This window comes from Pristiophorus japonicus, chromosome 21 (assembly GCF_044704955.1).
Source record: "Pristiophorus japonicus isolate sPriJap1 chromosome 21, sPriJap1.hap1, whole genome shotgun sequence".
Taxonomy (NCBI): Eukaryota; Metazoa; Chordata; class Chondrichthyes; family Pristiophoridae; genus Pristiophorus; species Pristiophorus japonicus.
The window spans coordinates 93,188,243-93,211,872 of record NC_091997.1 but is presented as its reverse complement, the minus strand read 5'-3'; the positions used below and the strand labels follow the sequence as shown (position 1 = coordinate 93,211,872).

The 23,630-nt window shown below is 45.7% G+C and overlaps 1 protein-coding gene across 3 annotated transcripts in view; it reads left to right on the top strand.

Annotated features, from left to right (window-relative positions):
* Positions 1-23,630, top strand: part of tbc1d2b (TBC1 domain family, member 2B) — a 112,979-nt gene that overhangs the window by 759 nt on the left and 88,590 nt on the right. The window contains exon 1 of one of the 3 annotated variants that reach the window (XM_070865238.1): positions 2,268-2,288. The exons of the other annotated variants lie outside the window; for them this stretch is intronic. Coding sequence (XP_070721339.1) covers positions 2,285-2,288 — 4 coding nt within the window. The 5' untranslated portion in view covers positions 2,268-2,284. Of the gene's footprint in view, positions 1-2,267; positions 2,289-23,630 lie in introns of those variants that run through there. 3 annotated transcript variants of the gene reach the window in all.

Below are 23,630 nucleotides of genomic sequence, written 5' to 3'. Positions count from 1 at the left end.
AACTCCTCCCTCAACCCAAGGCACTGAGGTCAACCTCTGAAACAGGCGGCCCTCACATGCGATGGATGCTGATTTGCTAAATTCCTTCAAGCTGTTTCTGGCTGGGACGGAGATCACTGAACGGTACTGAAGGAAATTCAGTGTCCGAATGGTCTCCTGGACTAGTTTTGATCGGCGGAGAGGAATTTCCCAGATATTTCCCCCCCAAATTGGCCTTGGTTTTTTAATCTGGTTTTTCACCTCTCCCAGGAGATCCTACACTATCACAATTGACAGAGGGTCTTTACCTGTCCGTCATTGTTCGTAGATTCATGGCTCTAGAAACCCAAGGTCACTGTTGCTGCCCCTGGTTTTACTCAGACTCAGGGAAACTCTGAAAGGTTCAGTTGCACAGTAAACGAAAAGCCAGGAAGAAATATACATGTTTTTTTCCAAGTAATAGTATTTTAGGAAGGAGAGAACCCGGAGCAGCTGCAGATTTTCATCATAACATCAGATTTAACTGACATATTTTGCAAAAATATGGACAGGCAAGTTAGGGGCCAATTTTACCAACTTAACTTTTTTATTTTTATTTAATTCTGAACAAATCAGATTTGAGTTCAAGGAAACAATCCATACAGTGTACTGCAGGTTAATGATGATTCCCAAAGCTTTCAATAGAAATTTTCAGATGTCATAAAGGTCTTTTTTTTTTAAAACAAATTCCTTTTGCCCTGCGGCACTGTAACTTGGCAGCTAACTTGCCGTGAGGTTTCCACTCTAAGTGGTTGCTAACAACCTTCCCTGTGGGATACCACACTCCTCCAGCACCTCAGCTACACCAAGATTGCAAGCTTCCTGTTGAGCAGAGCTTCCCAAACTTCACTTTTTGCATACCAGGTGCACCAGCTGCTCGCGTACCCTGACCAGCATACAGTTTAATATTTGCATCTTTGATATAGATCCTGCTTTGTGCCTGGTGTCAACGTTTTGTCACAGGCTGAGATTTGTAGGTTGAGTCAGTAGTTGTTGTCTCACCAGCGATTTCAGCAAGTGCACTGGTATTGGCAAGACAAAATTGATTACTTTGCTTCTCATCACTGATAATTTGTGTGTGCTTCTTAACACTATCTATCTTTAGCCATCTGTCCATTTTTCGCTGCTACGTTCTGGCAGATATAGTTATAGAGCGACGTATACAGGTACTGTTGTATATCTGTAAAGCATGCACTCCCATGTTCCGCCACCAGGGAGCCCATCCCCTGAAGTCCCAAGGGATCCCAGCAACCCTTGGGAGCACTGTATATAAGCCGGCCCCTAAGGCTTGTTACTCACTCGAGTATCTTAATAAAGACTGAGGTCACTGTTACTTTAACCTCCCTGTGTGCAGTCTCATCTGTGTTAGGAACACAATAGGTGCAACATCCGGAATCCTCAGGATGAAGTCCGTTCCAGTTTTTGGGTTTTTCCGGATTTCAGTCAAGAAAATCAATAGTCTGAAATCCGTAATCCTCGACCTATTCCATGCCGGGTTTTGAGCGGCGAGGTCCGAAACCCGACAAAACCTGAAATCCGACACGGGTTCAGTCGAGGATTCCCGATTTCAGACTTGATTTTCTTGTCTGAAATCTGAAATCCTCGACCGAATCCATGCCGGATTTCGGGTTTTGCCTCAAAAATGTTCGGTTTTTGGACAATAATTCCAGATTCCAGACAACTCCATCTGCTATACACAAAATGTCCAGTTTTTGGACAGTTCTGGTTTTCATAGTTCCGGATTCGGGATGTTGCACCTGTACAGTCAAAGAAAAGCCTGACTTGGCTCTTAACTCGGTTACACAGGACAGTTGCTGGGCAACTGAAAATGCACGGTAGTGTACGGTGATTGGAGGGGAGGGCTCTTTATGTTACCATCTCAGTGTATCTGTGTTCTCATTGGTACAGCTTGAAGTAAAGTAACTACTTTATCTAAAATTCCCACAGAGCTTTAAACTTTGCCTGAGTAACCCATTATAAATTGTAGAGGGAATCATGGGTTCAAAGTCTCCATGGTACAGCGTACTCCATTAATTGCTGGTGTTTTGAGCCGGTTACAAAGAGGATAAAATCTCAAGTTTTTTTTTTTACATCGCAAAATTGCAGGGCAAAAGAGCTGTACGCACACATGCTGAGCTGCCTGGGCGGTCGGAGTGGAAGGAAGTATAGTTGCTACTGCCAGAACTGAGTCTGGTGAGCTGTTTGTGCCAGTGCAATATTTAAACACAAAGATATTCAAATAAAGGAAGAACGTAAAGAGGAAGTGATGGGTAAATTGTGCCAATATTTTTGCAAAGATAGATTCTGTTTCCTGGGCCTGTTACTGCATGTTTCAGCATTTCCATGTTTCCTATACTGCACGATAATGGGCCTACAAATGGTTCCTGGTGGTGTGGTTGATAAATCTGGGTATGTGTGATTAAATCTAGTTATGTGTAATTGAACAGGAACTTTCTATACCAGTCTATTAATATTACATCCGTTTTTTTGGTTCCTACAGATAAGTTTCCATTTGTACTCTTTTTTTTTCCAAAAATCCTTTAAAAAGAATCCCAGTACTTTACAGAAACAAAATATTAGTTCTGCAGTAGATGTTTTTGTATGCAGTGCGGGAAATCAGACTAGCTGAGAGACCACAATTGACCTTTTCTTGGTTAAAAAAAATGCTCCTTTCTCTTCTTCCCTTTCTTGGCCTCTTCCTGCAGGGATGTCTCATTAGGACTGCTGACATGGGCTTCTATTACAGTACAGTTCTGCCTACAGGAGGTGAATGTCAGTCCAAAAGCCAGTTTCTACCCCTGTCTAGTTTCCCTTCTCCAGTTTCTGTACAAATGGATCTTTGGTCACTCAGAAACTTAACTGCAATCTGGTCCTAGCCCACCAATCAGGCGAGCCCTTCTGGTCTCTGAAAGGTTTACAGATTGCAACAACAACAACTTTATGTAGCGCCTTTAACGTAGTAAAACGTACCAAGGCGCTTCACATGAACGTTATTAAACAACATTTGACACCGAGCCACATGAGATATTAGAGCAGGTGATCAAAAGCTTGGTCAAAGAGCATCTTATAGGAAGGTAGAGAGGTTTAGGAACGGTTTTCCAGAGCTTAGGGCCTTGGCAGCTGAAGGCACAGCCACTGATGGTAGAGTGATTAAGATTGGGGATTCTCAAGAAGCCAGATTTGAAGGAGCGCAGAAATCTCGGATGCTTGTGGAGCTGGAGGAGATTACAGAGATAGGAAGGGACGAGGCCATGGAGGGATTTCAAAACAAGGATGAGAATGTTAAAATCGTCGCTTTGCTTAACCGGGAGCCAATGTAGGTCAGCGAGCACAGGTGGTGATGGGTGAATGGGACTTAGTGCAAGTTAGGACTCGGGCTGCCGAGTTTTGGATGACCAAGTTTATGGAGAGTAGACGTGGGAGGCCAGCCAGGAGTGTTGGAACAGTCAAGTCTATCTGGCACCATCCCTTTCCATAAAATGACTTTCTCCCCTCATTGAGTACTGATGAAAAGAAAGTGGGACCCGTTATCTTTCAGAACTGCAATCTGCAGGCTTTGGGCCCTCCCCATAGTTGGCTAGGTAATTCATCATTTTATCAATACTCAGTATCTGGCCACTGACTGTTGTAAAACTGCTGATTACAATGGTGGTAAGCGAAGAGGATGCTGTGTGTCCAAATAATTTGTTACCACGTTGGAACATGTGTATGCTCAATTAAATTTGGGAACTGATTTTAAAATGATTACAGTTGAGTTTTATGCTGAAAAAATGCATGTACAGGGTATTGGCGAGGCCACATCTAGAATATTGCATACAGTTTTGGTCTCCGATTTAATTTGGAGGCTGTTCAGAGAAGATTCACGAGGTTGATTCCGGAGATGAGGGGGTTGACTTATGAAGATAGGTTGAGTAGGTTGGGCCTCTACTCATTGGAGTTCAGAAGAATGATGGGTGATCCTATCGGACCATAAACGATAATGAAGGGGCTCAACAAGGTGGATGCAGGGAGGATATTTCCACTCATAGAGGAAACTAAAACTAGGGGACATAGTCTCAGAATAAGGGGCCACCCATTTACACTGAGATGGAGGAATTTCTTCTTAGGTTTGTAAATCTGTGGAATTCTCTGCCTCAGAGAGCTGTGGAGGCTGGGACATTGAATATATTTAAGGCGGAGATAGACAGATTTTTGAGCGATGAGAGTAAGGGTTATGAGGAGCGGGCAGGGAAATGGAGCGGAGTCCATGATCAGATCAACCATGATCTTATTAAATGCGGAGCAAGCTCGTCCGACGAAGCCCCCCCCCACCCCCCCCCCCCCCCCCCCCCGTGCCAGCGAAAAAAAAAAACCCTGTCCCGACGAGCTCCCCGTCCGGTGAGGCCCCCTTCCCCTGTCCCGACGAGCTCCCCGTTCTCCCCACCCCACCCCCCGTCCCGACGAGCTCCCTGTCCCAGTGAGGCCCCCTTGCTCTGTCCCGACGAGTCCCCTCGGCACTTTCCAACCAACCTTGGCACTGTCTTGAATTTTTAAAAAATCTTCAATTGTTTTTTTCGTCTAGCCAAGTTAAAATATTGGAAAAAATAATTGAGGAATCTTTTTGTATTTACAATTTTTTAAACAATTTTAATATATCCAGAGGATAAAGTTTTATTTAGTGGCGAATCTAATGGCGGGACGGGAGGATGTGTAGGATAGTGATCGTCAGAAAGGTATAGATTGAACAAGTTACTAAGTAAATCTGTGGCCCTTGGAGCCGTCCACAAGTTTCTCTTTAAATGAATTGTCTGCGTACTGTAGTTGGGATCATAAATGAAACGTCTGCTACTTGGTTTGCAGTAATATCATTGCGCACTCTGGTTACATGTATATAGCATGTGTCATACAATGCTAGCTCCTTCTGCATGCCGCAGTCTCAGCTCCCATTACACAAGCACCACCGTTACATAGTTCACAGTGTGACCTAATAATGTTTGTATCGAAAATTAGTTAAATCTTGCATCTGCTAACCCGTACATTTTTATAGAAAGTGCCCAAACTTTACTTTTTTACGAGGAGATTATTGAGGCTTTTGGGTTGAATTCAAACCATGTTACCCAAAGATCACAACTTTGCATGTATTTTAAATCCTTTCAATCTGAAAGTAACTATGGCATTCATCATCATAGGCAGTCCCTCGAAGCGAGGATGACTTGCTTCCACGCCAAAAAAGGATGAGTTCACAGATGCCTGTGCGTGGATTTTTTTTAACATCAGTGGATAAGTCACATCCCAGTCTGTGTTTCCAGTAAAAATGCTACACGTACCCTGGCATTTAGCGAACATGTCTGACTGGTATAAAAACCTAGCAGCAATCCAAAATCTGCATTCCTGCCATCTTGTGCAATTTCTACACCAACTAACTCTGTTGGGTTTAATGTAGAGTTGCTGCTTTCTATAACTCAATGAAATTCTGACTGCATTGGGCTGGGGTACAATGCAGAATGAAATACCTTATGTTAACTTTGAAAGCTTTTCTGTAATGGGCCTTCTGTTTGCATATGATAACAGCAAAGAGCAGCTATTTTTATTGTAGGGTAGTAAAACTGCTTGTAAAACCAATAATCTTTGTGATAATGCAGAGGGGAAAAGGTTTATAGTCGTTAGTATTGCAAACACCACTACAGCGGATTGGGACAATAGTCTCTGGGGAGGGAGAAGGGAAATATTGACATGTCCTTCTGTAATCAGTGCCACTTAGTGACTTATTACGGAGTGGCTTTTGCCTCTGATCATTGAGCAGCTTTTGTGACTCAGGCAGAGACTCATTGAGACAGTCTCCAGCAGGACTTAGTGTGTGCTTTTCATTTTAGAGGGGAAGGAAAGGAAATTAAAATAAAATACAGAAGTTTTAAGCTACAAGTTGACTGGGTATTAAGTTGTGATAAAGGCATGCGTTCTTAAAGCCTGCTCAGTGGGTTATGAGGGTGAGCTAGAAAACACAAGCCTTTTATCTTCAGTTAAACCATAACTGGTCGAAGGCTCGTTCAGGCCTACTGAGGGGAAACTTTTTATACAGAGAGATTAATACTTGGCAAAAGCAAAATGCTGCGGATGCTGAAATCTGGAACAATGGGCTCAATTTTGCCCAACCCCTTTAAGTGCGCTGCCTTTGCGCGCTGGAAACTGCGCCGGAAAAAGGTCGCCCCATCCTGGCCGCCCTTCCGAGTCCCCGGAGTCCCTGTGTGACGTGCCTTGTGAAGTGGGGGGCGCAGCAACAGGCCAGCGCCGAAAACAGTGCTGGCACCTGCACGCATGCACCTGCCCTCCCAGCATGTCCTGCGGGCTGTGAGCAGGACCCGATGCTCGCAGCCCCTATCCCCGGCCGAAGGGACACCCCGATCTCACCGCACCCTATCCTCTGCCGAGTGGCCTCCTGCACCGGCCGGCTGCCCACTGACTTCCCGGGCCGAGGTAAGACTTCAGTTTTATTTTTTATTCATTGATGAGGTAAGAGTTTTGGGGCGGTGGCGGGGGGGAGGTTGCAGGGGGAGAGGGAGGGAGGGAGGGAGAGAGAAAGAAAGGGTGTTTTGATTGGGGGGGGCGGGGAAGCGGGTAACTTTAAAAAAAAAAACTTGATTCTGGCATAAAGGTAGGACTTCTATATTTTATTTGTTATTGATTGATTGCTTATTACTTTTTGTGGTTTGTTTAGTGCTATGTAAGTCTTGGTGCTTTAAATGTACTAACCTGCGCCAATTTCTTAACTGCCCGCAAGGTTTTTCAGAGCTGGCCACATACGCTGACCCAAGTCGATTTGGAGTAAGTTTTAGCTGGACAAAGTGGCATAAATGGCCAAAACTGGCGCAAGTGTCTGGGAACGCCCCCTTTTTTTAAAAAAAAAGGAACTAAAAAAAATCGTACCTAATTGACTTATTCTGGAGCAAATCTTTAGGAGAAAATGGCATTTTTTAAACTTGTACCAGAAAAAACAACTTACTCCAAAAAAAATTGATGCAAGTCATGGCCAAAATTGGGCCCTTAAATACTTGGAATGGTTTTCCAGCAAAATAGTGGAGGCAAAACTCGAATCATTCAAGAGTGGTTTAGATGGTGAGGGGGATGCGGCATAGCCTCCTGTGGGGTAAAGAGAAAATGAGTTATGCAGCCTTCCTCTCCTGTAGTTTAACGCCAGTGTTTGGTCAAATAATCAGAGCAGCTCTTCCAGCCTCTTTACCCATTCCCACTAGCTGCTTCGCATTTTGTCACATCCACTAAACCATGTAGCTGTTACTGGATCTGAACCACAGGAATGTCCATTGGACCATGTTAGAGCTGATTTTCTTCTTTACAGTCTCCTGGGATTTTTGCAGACATGAGTTCCCCACTTTGGTATTTTTGTTAAGGGTCAATTCAGCTTTGAAATGTGATTGGCTGAGAGACATTTATTCATTTTGACCGGCTGAAACTACAGCATTTCTGTGTTTCAGACAAACGCAATATGTGAAATTTAATTACAGCTAAATTCATATCTGCATCTTCAGCTTAGCTTTTATCTGTTTTTCTGGAATTAAGGTTGAAAGGCCTTGTATTAGGAGTGAATATTGTATCAAATTGAAAAATAGCACTTTCACTTGGGTCTGCTCAAAACCTCCACTGTGCGATCTGTTCCAGATGTGAATCCATTTAATGGTTTCATTGTCGTCTTGGGCCCACTAAGAATTGAGTTGACACTGTCCAGATTCCATTCACGAACTGTTGGGGCCATGGGATGAAGGAAAACTGGAGATTTGAAATCGGGTCTCGGAGGGGTCCTCCAACAACGGGGAGGAGCTGATGGACTTCTTTGTTACTAAGATTGAGACCATCCGTTCAGCTGCCTCTGCCGTTTCCCTCCCTTCCCCTAGCTCACAATCTGTCTCGTTTCTCGCCTATCTCCCCTCGTGCCCTCTCCGAGCTCACCTTGTTCATGAGACCCACCTCCTGCTCCCGAACACTATTCCCACTAAACTGCTGACCACCCAACTTCCTGTCCTGGCTCCCATGTTAGCTGATATTGATAACGGTTCTCTCTCCTCAGAGGCCTGGACTAATGATTCAAATCCCATCACGACAACTAAAAAATTTAATTTGTTAATTAAATAAATCTGGAATTAAAAAAACTACTATTTGTAATGGTAACCATGAAACTCTCAGATTGTTGTAAAAACCCATCTGGTGCCCTTTAGGGAAGGAAATCTGCTATCTTTACCCGGACTGGCCTATATGTGACTTCAGACCCACTGCCCTCTGAAATGGTCTAGCAAGACACTCAGTTGTTTTTAAAAAAAAAAAGCTACGGAAAACAATAAGAAGAATAAAACTCGACGGACCACCCGGTATCGACACCGGCTTCGGACACAACGACATGCGCAGCCGACCCGGCAAAGTCCTCCTCACCAACATTATGCCAAAATTGGGAGAGCTGTCCCACGGACTAGTCAAGCAAACAGCCTGACATAGTCATACTCACAGAATTATACCTTTCAGCCAATGTCCCAGCCTCCTCCATCACCATCCCAGGGTATGTCCTGTCCCACCGGCAGGGCAGACCCACCAGGGGTGGTGGCACAGTGGTATACAGTCAGGAGGGAGTGGCCCAGGGAGTCCTCAACATTGACTCCGGACCCTCATGGCTTCAGATCAAACATGGGCAAGGAAACCTCCTGCTAATTACCACCTACCGCCCTCCCTCAGCTAATGAATCAGTACTGCTCCATGTTGAGCACCACTTGGAAGAAGCACAGAGTAACAAGGGCACAAAATGTACTTTGGTGGGGGACTTCAACGTCCGTCATCACGAGTGGCTCGGTAGCACCACTGACCGAGCTAGTTGAGTCCTGAAGGTTCACTAGGTTGATTCTGGAGATGAGGGGGTTGACTTATGAAGGAAGGATGAGCAGATTGGGCCTATACTCATTGGACTTTAGAAGAATGAGAGGTGATCTTTTTGAAACATATAAGATACTGAGGGGGCTCAACAAGGTAGATGTGGAGAGGATGTTTCCACGGAGACTCCAGAACTAGGCGGCATAGTTTAAGAATAAGGGGCCGCCCGTTTAGAACTGTGAGAAGAAGATAAATTTCTTCTGAGTCATAAATCTGTGGCATTCTCTGCCCCAGAGAGCTGTGGAGGCCTGGGTCATTGAATATATTTAAGGTGGAGATAGACAGATATTTGAGCGATAAGGGAGTGAAGGGTTATGGGGAACGGGCGGGGAAGTGGATTTGAGCACATGATCAGATCAGCCATGATCTTATTAAATGGCGGAACAGGCTCGAGGGGCCAAATGGCCGACTCCTGCCCCTATTTCTTATGTTCTTCTAGCTGCCAGACTGGGCCCTACAATGGGTGGTGAGAGAACAAACACGAGGGAAAAACCTACTTGACCTCCCCCTCACTAATCTACCTGTCGCAGATGCATCTGTCCATAACAGCATTGGTTGCAGTGACCACCGTCCAGTCATTGTGGAGATAAAGTCCTGTCTTCACACTGAGGACCCTCCATCATGTTGTGTGGCACTACCACCGTGCTAAACGAGATAGTTTCAGAACAGATCTAGCAGCTCAAAACTAGGCATCCATGAGGCACTGTGGGTCATCAGCAGCTGCAGATTTATATTCCACCACAATCTGTAACCTGATGGCCTGGCAATATCCCTCACTGTACCATTACCATCAAGCCAGGGGACCAACCCTGGTTCAATGAGGAGTGCAGAAGAGCATGCTACGAGCAGCACCAGGCATACCTAAAAATTAGGTGCCAACCTGGGGAAGCTGCAACACAGGATTACATGCAGCATGTTATAGACAGGGCTAAGCGATCCTACAATCAATGGATCAGATCAAAGCTCTGCAGTCCTGCTACATCCAGTCGTGAATAGTGGTGGACAATTAAACAACTAATGAGAGTTGGAGGCTCCATGAACATTCCCATCCTCAATGATGGCGAAATCCAGTAGGCAAGTGCAAAAGACAAGGCTGTAGCGTTTGCAACCATTTTCAGCCAGAAGTGCCGAGTGGATGATCCATATCGGCTGCCTCTTGAGGTCCCCACCATCACAGAAGCCAGTCTTCAGCCCATTCGATTCACTCCACGTGATAGCAAGAAACGGCTGAGCGCACTGGATACAGCAAAGGCTATGGACCCCGACAACATCCCGGCTGTCGTGCTAAAGACTTGTGCTCCAGAACTAGCCGCGCCTCTAGCCAAGCTGTTCCAGTACAGCTACAATACTGGCATTTACCCGACAATGTGGAAAACTGTCCAGGTATGTCTTGTCCACAAAAAGCAGGACAAATCCAATCTGGCGAATTACCGCCCCATCAGTCTACTCTCAATCATCAGCAAAGTGATGGAAGGTGTCGTCGACAGTGCTATCAAGCAGCACTTACTCACCAATAACCTGCTCACTGATGCTCAGTTTGGGTTCCGCCAGAACCACTCTGCTCCAGACCTCATTACAGCCTTGGTCCAAATATGGACAAAAGAGCTGAATTCAAGAGGGGAGGTGAGAGTGACTGCCCTTCACATCAAGGCTGCATTTGACCAAGTGTGACATCAAAGAGCCCTAGTAAAACTGAGGTCTCTGGGAACCAGAGAGGAAACTCTCCACTGGCTGGAGTCATACCTAGCACACAGGAAAATGGTTGTGGTTGTTGGTCAATCTTCACACTCCCAGGACATTGCTGCAGGAGTTCCTCAGGGCAGTGTCCTACCATCTTCAGCTGCTTCATCAATGACCTTCCCTCCATCATAAGGTCAGAAGTGGGGATGTTTGCTGATGATCAGTTCCATTCACAACTCCTCAGGTAATGAAGCATTTCATGCCCGGATGCAGCAAGACCAGGATGACATTCAGGCTTGGGCTGATAAGTAGCAAGTAACACTCGCACCACACAAGTGCCAGTCAATGACTATCTCCAACAAGCAAGAGTCTAACCACCGCCCCATTGACATTCAACGGCATTACCATCGCTGAATCCCCCACCATCAACATCCTGGAGGGTCACCATTGACCAGAAACTTAACTGGACCAGCCGCATAACTACTGTGGCGACAAGAGCGGGTCAGAGGCTGGATATTCTGCGGTGAGTGTCTCATCTCCTGACTCCCCAAAACCTTTCCATCATCTACAAGGCGCAAGTCAGGAGTGTGATGGTGAATGCAGCTCCAACAATGCTCAAGTGGCTCGACACCATCCAGGATAAAGCACCCCACTTGATTCGCATTCTATCCACTACCTTCAATATTCACTCCCTGCATCACTGGCACACCGTGGCTGCAGTGTGTACCATCTATAAGATGCACTGCAGCAACTCCCAAACCCGGGACCTCTACCACCGAGATGGATAAGGGCAGCAGGCGCTCGGGGACATCACCACCTAAGTCGCACACCATCCTGATTTGGAACTATATGGCCGTTGCTACATTGTCGCTGGATCATAGAAACGTAGAAAATAGGTTCAGGAGTAGGCCTTTCGAGCCTGTACCACCATTCAATAAGATCATGGCTGATCATTCTCTCAGTACCCCTTTCCTGCTTTCTCTTCATACCCCTTGATCCCTTTAGCCGTAAGGGCCATATCTAACACCCTCTTGAATATATCCAATGAACTGGCCTCAACTTTCTGTGGTAGAGAATTCCACAGGTTCACCACTCTGGGTGAAGAAGTTTCTCCTCATCTCGCTCCTAAATGGCTTACCCCTTATCCTTAGACTGTGACCCCCTGGTTCTAGACTTCCCCAGTATCAGGAGCATTCTTCCTGCCTCTAACCTGTCCAATTCCGTCAGAATTTTATATGTTTCTATGAGATCCCCTCTCATTCTTCTAAACTCCAGTGAATACAGGCCCAGTCGATCCTGTCAGTCCTGCCATCCCGAGAATCAGTCTGGTGAACCTTCGCTGCCCATTGTCAAAATCCTGGAATTCCCTCTCAACAGCGCTGTGGGAACACCTTCACCACACGGACTGCAGATGTTCAAGAAGGTGGCCCACCACCACCTTATCGCTGGCAATTAGGGATGGGCAATAAATGCTGGCGCCCACATCTCATGAATTAATTTTTTTTTAAAGATACTGTACTGCCCCTCCTTCAAATCTGCTGTCATCAACCCTCTCCTCAAATAATACATCCCTTGACCCCTGCATCCTTGCAGATAACCTCCCTTTCCTTTCCAAAGTTGTTAAACGTGTTGTGTCCTCCCAAAGCCGTGCCCAACTTTCCCGGAACTCCATATTTGAATCCCTCCAATTAGGTTTCCGCCCCGACACAGTACTAAAACAGCTCTTATCAAAGTCACAAATGACGTCCGATGTGACTGTGACAGTTCTCGACCCGACTGCAGCCTTTGACATGGTTGACCACACCATCCTCCTCCGATGCCTCTCCACCGTCGTACAACTGGTGCGACTGCACTCGCCTGCTTGCATTTTTATCTATAATCGTAGCTGGAGAATCATCTGCAATGGCACTTCTTCCTGCTCCCATCTACATACTGCCCCTCGGCGACATTATTCAAAAACACCGTGTCCGTTTCCACATAACATAAGAAATAGGAGCAGGAGTAGGCCCTACGGCCCATTAAGCCTGCTCCGCCATTCAATAAGATCATGGCTGATCACCAACCTCCACTTCACTTTCCCAATCGATCTCCATATCCCTTGATTCCTTTCAATTCCAAAAATCTATCGATCTCAGCCTTGAATATATTCAGAAACTCAGCATCCACAGCGCTCTGGGGCAGAGAATTCCAAAGATTCACAACCTTCTGAGTGAACAAATTCCTCATCTCTGTCTTAAATATCCTGAGACTGTACCCCCTGGTTCTGGACTCTCCAGCCAGGGGAAACAACTTCTCAGCATCTACCCTGTCAATCCCCTTCAGAATCTTGTATGTTTCAATGAGATCACCTCTCATTCTTCTAAACTCGAGAGTATAGGCCTATTCTACATAATCTCTCCACATGTACCTGACAACACCCAGCTCTACCTCACCACCACCTCTATCGACCCCTCCACTGTATTTAAATTGTCAGACTGCTTGTCTGACATCCAGTACTGGATGAGCAGAAATATCCTCCAACTAAATATTGGAAGACCGAAGCCACTGTCTTTGGTCCCCACCACAAACTCCGTCCCCTAGTTACTGACTCCATCTCTTTCCCTAACATCTGTCTGAGGCTGAACCAGACTGTTCTCAAACTTGGTGTCATATTTGACCCTGAAGTGAGCTTCCAGCCACACATCCGCAGCATAACTAAGACAGCCCATTTCCACCTCCATAACATCGCCCGTCTCCGCCCCTGCCTCAGCTCATCTGCTGCTGAAACCCTCATCCATGCTATTGTTACCTCTAGACTTGCCTATTCCAACACACTCCTGGCCAGCCTTCCATGTCCACCCTACATAAACTTGAGGTCATCCAAAACTTGGCAGCCCATGTCCTAACTTGCACCAACTCTCGCTCACCCATCACCCCTGTGCTCGCCGACCTACGTCGGTTCACGGTTAAGCAGTGCCTCGATTTCAAAATTCGAATCCTTGTTTTCAAATCCCTCCATGGCCAGCCCTACAACCTTTAGAGATCTCTGCGCTCCTCTAAATCTGTCCTCTTGTGCATCCCCGATTTCAGTTGCTCCACCATTGGTAGCCATGCCTTCATAATGAATGTCTGGATGTACCAACATTCAGTGTAATTATGATCACTTCTTAAAATTAGAATAAAGAAATGTTTGCTAGTTGGGGAGTAGTTCATGCTTGGATATATTACATTTGGATATATTACATAGAAACATAGAAAATAGGTGCAGGAGTACGCCATTCGGCCCTTCGAGCCTGCACCGCCATTCAATGAGTTCATGGCTGAACATGCAACTTCAGTACCCCATTCCTGCTTTCTCGCCATACCCCTTGATCCCCCTAGTAGTAAGGACTACATCTTACTCCTTTTTGAATATATTTAGTGAATTGGCCTCAACAACTTTCTGTGGTAGAGAATTCCACAGATTCACCACTCTCTGGGTGAAGATGTTTCTCCTCATCTCAGTCCTAAATGGCTTACCCCTTATCCTTAGACTGTGACCCCTGGTTCTGGACTTCCCCAACATTGGGACATTCTTCCTGCATCTAACCTGTCTAAACCCGTCAGAATTTTAAACGTTTCTATGAGATCCCCTCTCATTCTTCTGAACTCCAGTGAATACAAGCCCAGTTGATCCAGCCTTTCTTGATATGTCAGTCCCGCCATCCCGGGAATCAGTCTGGTGAACCGTCGCTGCACTCCCTCAATAGCAAGAATGTCCTTCCTCAAGTTAGGAGACCAAAACTGTACACAATACTCCAGGTGTGGCCTCACCAAGGCCCTGTACAACTGTAGCAACACCTCCCTGCCCCTGTACTCAAATCCCCTCGCTATGAAGGCCAACATTACATTTGGTCCCCTCATCCAAATCATTGATATAGATTGTGAATAGCTGGGGCCCAAGCAGTGATCCTTGTGGCACCCCACTAGTTACAGATCGCTCAATAGCAAGTAGCAGCAGCAATTTGCATTTATATAGTGCCTTTAACGTAGTAAAATGTCCCAAGGTGCTTCCCAGATCTGTAATCAGACAGAAATTTGACACCGAGTCACATAAAGATATATTAGGACAGGTGACAGGTCAGAGATAGATTTTAAAGAGGAGAGGTAGAGATGTTTGGAGAGGGAATTCCAGAGCGCAAGGCCTAGGTAGCTGAAGGCACAGCTGCCAATGGTGGAGCGATGGGAAGAGGCCAGAGTTGGAGGAGCGGAGAGATGTCTGATAGTTATAGGGCTGGAGGAGGTTTAGAGAGTAGGAGGGGCGAGGCCATCGATTGATAGAAAACAAGGATGGCAATTTCAAAAACAAGGACTGGGAACCAATGTAGTTCAGCGAGCACCGGGGAGGATTGGTGAATGAGACGTGGTGTGAGTTAGGATACAGGCAGTGCCCGTAAGTAAGGAACACTGGCAGCTGATTCTTCCCCCTTCCTAGCTTGGGGACACTGTTAATTGCACTGAGATTAGTTAACTCTGACAAGAATTTGAACCTTTCTGGTCCCCATGACACAAACCACACAACACTGTATCTACTGAGCCATCAGACTGCCAACACCTGCTCTGCTTGTTATTTAAAGAAAGGCTGACTTGCCTTGCTATAGAGCACTTTTGCGAACACCGGACATCTCAAAGCACTTTACAGCCAATGAAGTACTTTTGGAGTGTAGTCACTGTTGTAATGTAGGAAATGCGGCAGGTAATTTGCATACAGCAAGCTCCCACAAACAACAATGTGATAATAACCACACAATCTGTTTGTGATGTTGATTGAGGGGTAAATATTAGCCAGGAAACTGGGCAGAACTCCCCTGCTCTTCTTTGAAATAGTGCCATGGGATCTTTTACATCCACCTGAAAGGGCAGACGGGACCTCGGTTTAATGTCTCATCCGAAAGTCAGCACCTCCGACAGTGCAGCGCTCCCTCAGCACTGCACTGGAGTGTCAGTCTATATTTTTGTGCTCAAGTTCCTGGAGTGGGACTGAACCCAAAACCTTCTGATTCAAGAGGTGCAGGTGCTACCCACTGAGCCACAGCTGACGCTATTTATTTGACGTGTTCACAGTCGTGGTTTCACATGTGGCGAAGCCTCCTAAGTTCACAAGCGCAGTCTGGCTTTTACTGAAGGCCGTGTGTTTCCTCTGTGAGAAGGAGGGCTATAAAGAAAGCTAGTGAGCTACCTTTGACCCTCATGGACAATGTTTAGTGACAGAGGAACCTGCAAGAAGGTCGGAGGGGAAAAACTATTTTTAACACAGCTATGATTCGTAGATTAAGCTGGTCTGAAGTGCTCTCTGCGTAGCCATGATAAAAGGACCATCAGTTCATTAAAATCAATCTTTTATTTCTGAGCATTTAGTGACAATCCACCTTTGTGATGCAAGGGAAAGTAATGCCATTTCTTTTGAAGCACTGGATGCCCAGGCTAGAGTCACATCCTTTAACAGTAACCATGGGGCGTTGTCCCTGTTTGTTCGATTTGATCTCTTGATTTGAAAGAGACGTTGTCCAACCCGAGGCAGGCGATCATTTTCAGCCGTTCTGCTGCTTTAGGTGTTTTTGGTTTTGCAAGACTGCAAACTTTAATAGTTGGTGTAAAGGTTTCTTTTTCACACCATTTTCATGACTCACTACTTCGGTGATGGCCTTGTGCACTGCTCCATACATTGAAAACATGCAATGTATACACTTTATACTGAGCTAGTTACAAAACCATACTGTAGAATTTCAGTAACCGTACAGAGTTGGGTTTGGATGGATTTTCAGTGCATTTGGCAGGGAAGATTAGATCCTAAATGCTGTCACTTGGCTTCGCGACATGGAAACTTGGCATTGGGGAACAAAGGACAGATTTACAGTTTGTCTTCCTGAGCATAATTGCGCGCGTAATGGTTCGAGTAATTTTAGATCTGAGTTTCTGTTAGTGCTGCGTTCTTCTGCACGATATCTCTTCTGTACGAAGGAGCAGGGATGGCCATTTTTGAGTTCTGAACTGTAAGAATTTGTTTTCAGACCACATTTGTTTCTAATTTGAGATGTCTGAAAAGCTACCAAAACATTCAATGACTAAGAATAGTTCAGACTTGCAGAAGTGCTTCAGATCCAAGCTGGCCAAAGACCAAAGGAAAACTTTGAAATATTACTGCCTTTGTTTTGGCTTTGCAAGGATAAGATGATTGTTTAAGACCAAATTCCATTTAGCAGCTTGTCTAAACTTAACTTGTCCAGTACTGTTACTGATATGAAACAGATAATGGCTAGAACGGCCAGCGGAAGAGAGAAATTGTTTTTATCTTCAGTGTGTGTGTACATGTGTAAAATTAGACTTGATTCACCCCACACCTTATGACCGCATTTCCAGCAGTATTGTTAACATCCCCACGAAGAAGACTGTTAAACTAATCTTAGAATCATAGAAATTTAAAGCACGGAAGGAGACCATTTCGGCCCATCGTGTCCATGCTGGCCGACAAAGAGCTATCCAGCCTGATTGCACTTTCCCGTTCTTGGTCCGTAACCTTGTGGGTTACGGCACTTCAAGTGCACATCCAGATACATTTTGAAGTACTGTCTATACTGTGAATGACTGGCCCTAATCAGCAACGCACTGTTCATATCCTCAGTAAACACTAGTGGCAGTGCCACTCCAGTCTGTACGATCAGTGTGCACTCCTACTTCGGCCTCCCCCTGCCCCTTTCAGCGATGACTGGAGCTCTCCTTCCCCACTGGCGACCTGGCCTCTTTTCCACCTCCAACACGTGGTGAGTTCCATGGCTGTGACCCCCCTGCTCTCCCACCCTGAACCCGGTGGGCCACTAACCCTCCCATTGCCAGTCCCCAACCAGGCCTCGGACCACCTACCATCAAGGGCGTTACCCAGCGCCAACAACTCACCATAGGCAACTAGGCCCATACAACAATGCCTGATCTCCAGTCGTCTTGGACCCCCTTGGATCAAGACCTTGCTCAGCTAAGCCCATGTGGTAGCCGGTGTGCAACGACCACCCCACGTTAAAAAACCTCACGCACAGGCATTTTCAACTCCATTAACATGAAGTTCGGGGCCTGGAACGTCAGGACCCTCATGGGAGACTCCTCACTGACTCTGCATACTGATCCGAGACCAACTTGACTGCAACCTAAATAATTTCAGTGAAGTTAAACAACATTTGCACTGTTGGTCTTTTGTCGGGCATCTCGAACCTCAAACATCAGTGCAAAATGTGCAGCAGTAACTGCCCCGTAAAATTAGTATTTGGCTTCGAGTTGAGACTGGGGTTGGCAACGAGACTGGAGCAGACACTGGGATTGGCAATTGAGTCAGACTGGGATTGGGGACTACAGCCAGGTCAGGAAGGACTGTGCCTGGCCTTGATTGGAGTTCAGTCTCATTGTTTTTGTAAGGTAACCCCATTTGGCCCAGAGCTGCTGGGCCCATGGCCCTAGCGGGAGAGCTCTTGCTACAAACTGTGCTCTTAGACCCAGCATGTGTTGGGCGGCAACCTCTCTCTGCCACTCACTCTTTAGCTGTTTCCTGTCCTTCCTGTGCCTCACCTGCGCTGCATGTTGCTGCCTTTCCCTGCTGTCCTGATGACCAGGTACTGCTCCATGCTGCACGCTGGCTGGGGCTGTGCAGGAGGGCATGGACCCTCGGCACTTTCCTGTGAGGCATCGACCTTCATTCCTTATTTGATTATTGGTAGGGGACAGGCCGGAGCCTAGACAGCCAAAGACAGTGGTAGGCCATCAGAGATCAGCTGGATCCACTCGGGGCGCCCCGTGCAGTCACACGGCCCATAATGCTGCCCCTAACTGGAAGACAACCAGCACTGACGGAACTGGTCGCCAGCAATGAGCCAATGGCTTCAGGAGAGAAGAGAAACATGGGTGCAAAAAAGTTAATGGGGAGTAATGTGGGTTGATGGCTTCATTGCTGGTTTAGAACCAATACACCAACTGCGAGTTTGCCACTTCTACTATTTCATCACTAATTGGAACCTTTTCTAGTTTGATGTCTGTTTGAACTGTTTTAAGTAAATCCACTTGTAGTCTGTGTAAAGGATGCTGCAGACTATGACTTCACCATTCAGACCGATTTGGAAATGGTTACAGATTTACAGTCATTGGATCTCATAGTTTCATGTAAGGTTTTTTATTTAAAAAAAGACAGACTTGCATTTCTATAGCGCCTTTCATGACCACCGGACGTCCCAAAGCACTTTACAGTCAATTAATTACTTTTGAAATGTAGTCACTATTGTAATGTAGGAAACGCGGCAGCCAATTTTGCATACAGCAAGCTCCCACAAGCGGTGTGATAATGACCAGATAATCTGTTTTAGTGATGTTGATTGAGGGCTAAATATTGGCTAAGCCACCGGGGATAACTCCCCTGTTGTTCTTCAAAATAGTGCCATGGGATCTTTTACATCCACCTGAGAGAGCAGACGGGGCCTTGGTTTAGCAGCACTTCCTCAGTACTGCTCTGGAGTGACGGCCTAGATTTTTGTGCCCAAGTCTCTTGAACCCACAACCTTCTGACTCAGGTGAGGCTGCTACATCTAAGCCACAGCTGACACTTATCTTGTGGGTAACATTACCCTCTCTTTGTAGTTGGCCCTCATATCCCACTGGTATGAGAGTCATTGTTGCATCGGTCACTTGCTCCTGTAGTCCACCAATGCCAGTCTGAATCCATCGAACCCATTATGTGATACCGGCATGGGACTTGACTGTCCTTCTGAATCTTTCTGTGAAGAAGTGCCTGAATGGCATTCTTCACTGGCTCTAGTCAGATGTGGTTTTGAGTAGCAACTTGAGCTAGCTGGTCATGTACAACTCTTGTCCTGCCACTCTGCTTTTTAAGTTGATGCCCATCTTCATAGAAACATAGAAATTTACAGCGCAGAAGGAGGCCATTTCGGCCCATTGTGTCCGCGCCGGCCGACAAAGAGCTGCACAGCCCCAGTCAGCAATTGTGACCTAAAATACGGTTTGAGACTTGTAGTTAATTTCGGCCAGTGACATGTGACTTATACAATCATTTTGATGTATATGCTAAATCATACAGTGCTTAAGATCTACTGTGCTTTGACAATTAACTGAACTGTGTGTGAACTTTGGCCCCTATAAGAAGCACCTCTGATAACTGTGCCCATGTGATGTACGGAAGTTTTTAGTCTCGGAGGAAGTACCAGTTTGATTGGGTTTCATTCTGACACCTCTAGAAATGAAGGCACTAGAGCTTGATTAGCAAAATAGACTTGGGGAAAATCTTCCCCCTCGTACTCTGCTCCAGCCTCTTGGTTCTAATCTTTACTCTGTGTGGGGCCTGCAGCGCCTCTCGAATCTCTTCCTGCTGTTGTTACCTGTTGCTTTCCAATAAGGGGACAAACGGCTGAATTCTTTCCTAAGGAGCAAAGAGGAAGTACTGTAGTTGGTGGCTATGGATCGCTTACATATTCAAATCATAGAATGGAACTTTGCAGCAGTAGCACAAGAAAATTATTCCGAGGGTAGTGCTGAGTGGTTCCTTGTCAGTGTATTGGGAATGTCGGACCAAAAGGGCCTCTCGAGCATGTTCTGCTGTTCTCTTACATTGTGGCTGATCTGTACAGCTCCATTTACTCACCTTTGCTTCATATCGCTTGCTACGCTTACCCAACAAAAATATTTCCATCTCCGTCTTGAAAATTTCCAATTGACCCAGCCTTTTATGGGAGACGTAGATGTGTGTGTGTTTTTTATTCTTTTTCTTTTCTGAGTCTCTCACCATTCCCTGTGGCGTGGGGATTTGGTTTGATGTGCTGTAACGATAGCCGTGGGAGTTTCTGACCCTGAAATTCAATTACAGCCAATGACTGCGTGGTGTATACTAGAACAGCTGCAGCCATTAGCTGAAATTTGAAAGGAAGGTTTCAAACTCCCTGAACGGATTTCCTCTTTCACTATCTGGACTGTTGGGTTTTAGCGATGCACACTTGTACCTGGAGTAGCATTGTACTCCATTTTTTAATTCCCAGTTTTCTCAAACTTCCATCGAAGTTGTCCTGTTTTCCATTAATGGGTAGCTCTGCTGAAAAAGCAACATCCACTGAAGCTGTGAAGAATATCTTCCCATTTATTGTGTTTTTCACTGTCCCTTGCTGGCATGCTGTAAATAAAATAAGTGAACATCGGTGTATGCAGAGTTTTAAATCTGAGTGCACTGACGGATTTGTTTTTGCATTAGCAAAGTTTAATTTTAATAGCGAGACGAATTGTTGGGTGGGGGAAATGCAGCATTGGGATAGCAGAAGGTGCAGGGATTTGAATGGTAACTCCATCCGTCAATTTGTATAGTATCAAACTTTACATCAGCCAAGGATTACCCTGGTTCAGCTGGTTCTTGCTGATTTCGGTGCTGGTTCTGCCGAAGATTTTGGGCTGATGCATCATGGCAAAACTGTTCTGCCCCTTTGCTAATACAGACAATGGGCTCAATTTCCCCCAGTGATTTATGCTGTTTTTTTGGAGCAGGCTGCTCTTATTGGCCTAAGTTGAAAAACCACAGTTTTCCCAATCAATTTGCACTAACGTAACTCAAGTTAGGTACGATTTTTTAGGCCAGCCAAAGGGTGTAACCAGCCACCCACGCCAATTCTGGCCAATTAGGGAAGTTACTCCAGTTGTGCTTAGGCCAGTGTAAGTGGCATCTGCAGTAAAACCTTCCCTAGAGTTAAGGAAATCGGCACAGCAGATGCAGAATTGAAAAACACATAGCAGCAACTTAAAAAAAAAAAATGCTTTGGGGAAAATTGAGCCCATTGTCCCCAGCTGGAATCTTTGCTGCTACTGGTCAACGAAGGGATCCAAATCTGTATGTCTAAAATACATATTTCAGTGCAGTGTCTCATATACATAGGAATTAAATAAGATCATGGCTGATCTTCAACCTCAACTCCACTTTCCAATCCCCATATTCCTTGATTCCCCTAGAGTCCAAAAATCTATCGATCTCAGCCTTGAATATTCTCAGAGATTCAGCATCCACAGCCCTTTGGGGTAGAGAATTCCAAAGACTCACCAACCCTCTGAGTGAAGAAATTCCTCCTCATCTCAGTCTTAAATGACCGACCCCTTATCCTGAGACTGTGCTCCCGAGTTCTAGACTCTCCAGCCTCGGGTCGGGCTGTACAATGCTTTGCTGTAATAGTTTCGCAGGGACCACAACTTTTAATATTGGTGACTTATTTCGCCACTGAATTAAACTGTTGCAACAATTCTTAAATTGGGACTCCCCAATGGCCCTCAAGTTTATTCCGTGTGTAGCTGAGCCAGGAGTGATGCTTGGTCTTTGCTCAGATAGCTGATCTCAACCAGGACAACAGTAAGGGCTTTACCATTGGACTAAGGGGAACATCAAGCTGGGTTCAAGGGTCTGACTGTCCAGCGACCCTTGCTCCAAGTGTATTTAAAAAGCATCTTTAAAGTAGTAAAATGTCCCAAGGCGCTTCACAGGAACATTGGCAAACAACATTTGACACAGAGCTGTATAAGGAGATATTAGGACAGTGACCAAAAGCAAGCAGGTAGGTTTTAAGGAGGGTTTTAAGGAGGGTCTTAAAGGAGGAGAGAGGGGTTTAGGGAGGGACTTCGAGTTTAGAGCCTAAGCAGCTGAAGGCAAGGCCCCCAATTGTGGAGCAATTAAATCAGGGATGTTGAAGAGGGCAGAATTAGAGGAGCGCAGGTATTTTGAAGGGTTGTAGCATTGAAGGAGATTAGAGATCGGGAGGGGCGAGGCCAAGGAGGGATTTTAAAACAAGGATGAGAATTTTTAAATTGAGAAAATCAGACATAGAAACATAGAAAATAGGAGCAGGAGTAGGCCATTCGGCCCTTCGAGTCTGCACCGCCATTCAATATGATCATGGTTGATCCTCTATCTCAACAGCATATTCCCGCTTTCTCCCCATACCCCTTGATGCCTTTTGTTTCCAGAAATTTATCTCCCCTTTAAATACATTCAGTTACTTGGCCTCCACAGCCTTCTGTGGTAGAGAATTCCACAGGCTCACCACCCTCTGAGTGAAAACATTTCTCCTCATCTCAGTCCTAAATTTCCTACCCCATATCCTGAGACTGTGACTCCTGGTTCTTGACTTTGCAGCCAGGGTAAACATCCTCCCCGTATCCAACCCCGTCAGAATTTTATACGTTTCAATGAGATCTCCCCTCATTCTTCTAAACTCTCGTGAATACAGACCTAGTCGACCTAATCTCTCCTCATTCGACAGTTCTGCCATCCCAAGAATCAGTCTGGTGAACCTTCGCTCTATGGCAAGTATATCTTTCCTTAGGTAAGGAGACCAAAACTGCACACAATACTCCAGGTGCGGTCTCACCAAGGCCCTGTATAACTGTACTAAGACATCCTTGCTCCTGTACTCATGCTGGTGATGCTCCCAGCAGTCCAATGACCCGCTAACATTCATTGTCAAGGTTCACATGAACAACCACTTGATTAGGGAACTGGATGGCAATTGGTACCGATGCAACTTTATCCCATTAAGGAGTCTATACCTTCAGATCAAGAGGGGTGAAAAATGGTGAGGAGGCAAGAGAAACTGTTTTAAGTTTGCTCTGAATTGTGCAGATTATTTAGTGGTTTTGATTTAACACATTGTAGTTTATTTTAAAAAGCACTTTTAAGGCTGAATTGTAATTCTGAAGGTTTGTCCTCTTGAAATATTTCTGTAACGTTAAAAAGATGCTTGAAGCATTGGTCCATAATTAGTTTCCTGTAGCTCTGTGCCAGTACGTGTTTATTATAGACTCTCAAACACACGCGGCCCTCATTTCCTCACAGCAGCAATGAAGGTGTAGTGGTTGGCAGCGTATGGAACCCGAAGGAACGCACCAACTTCCTGCGAGTGAGCCACCTCTCAAGTTGGAGAAGGCAGGTGGGTTGAGTGGGCTGTCAGTCACCATGGTCTTCATGAGCTTGCTTCTTCTGTGCACATCGAAGA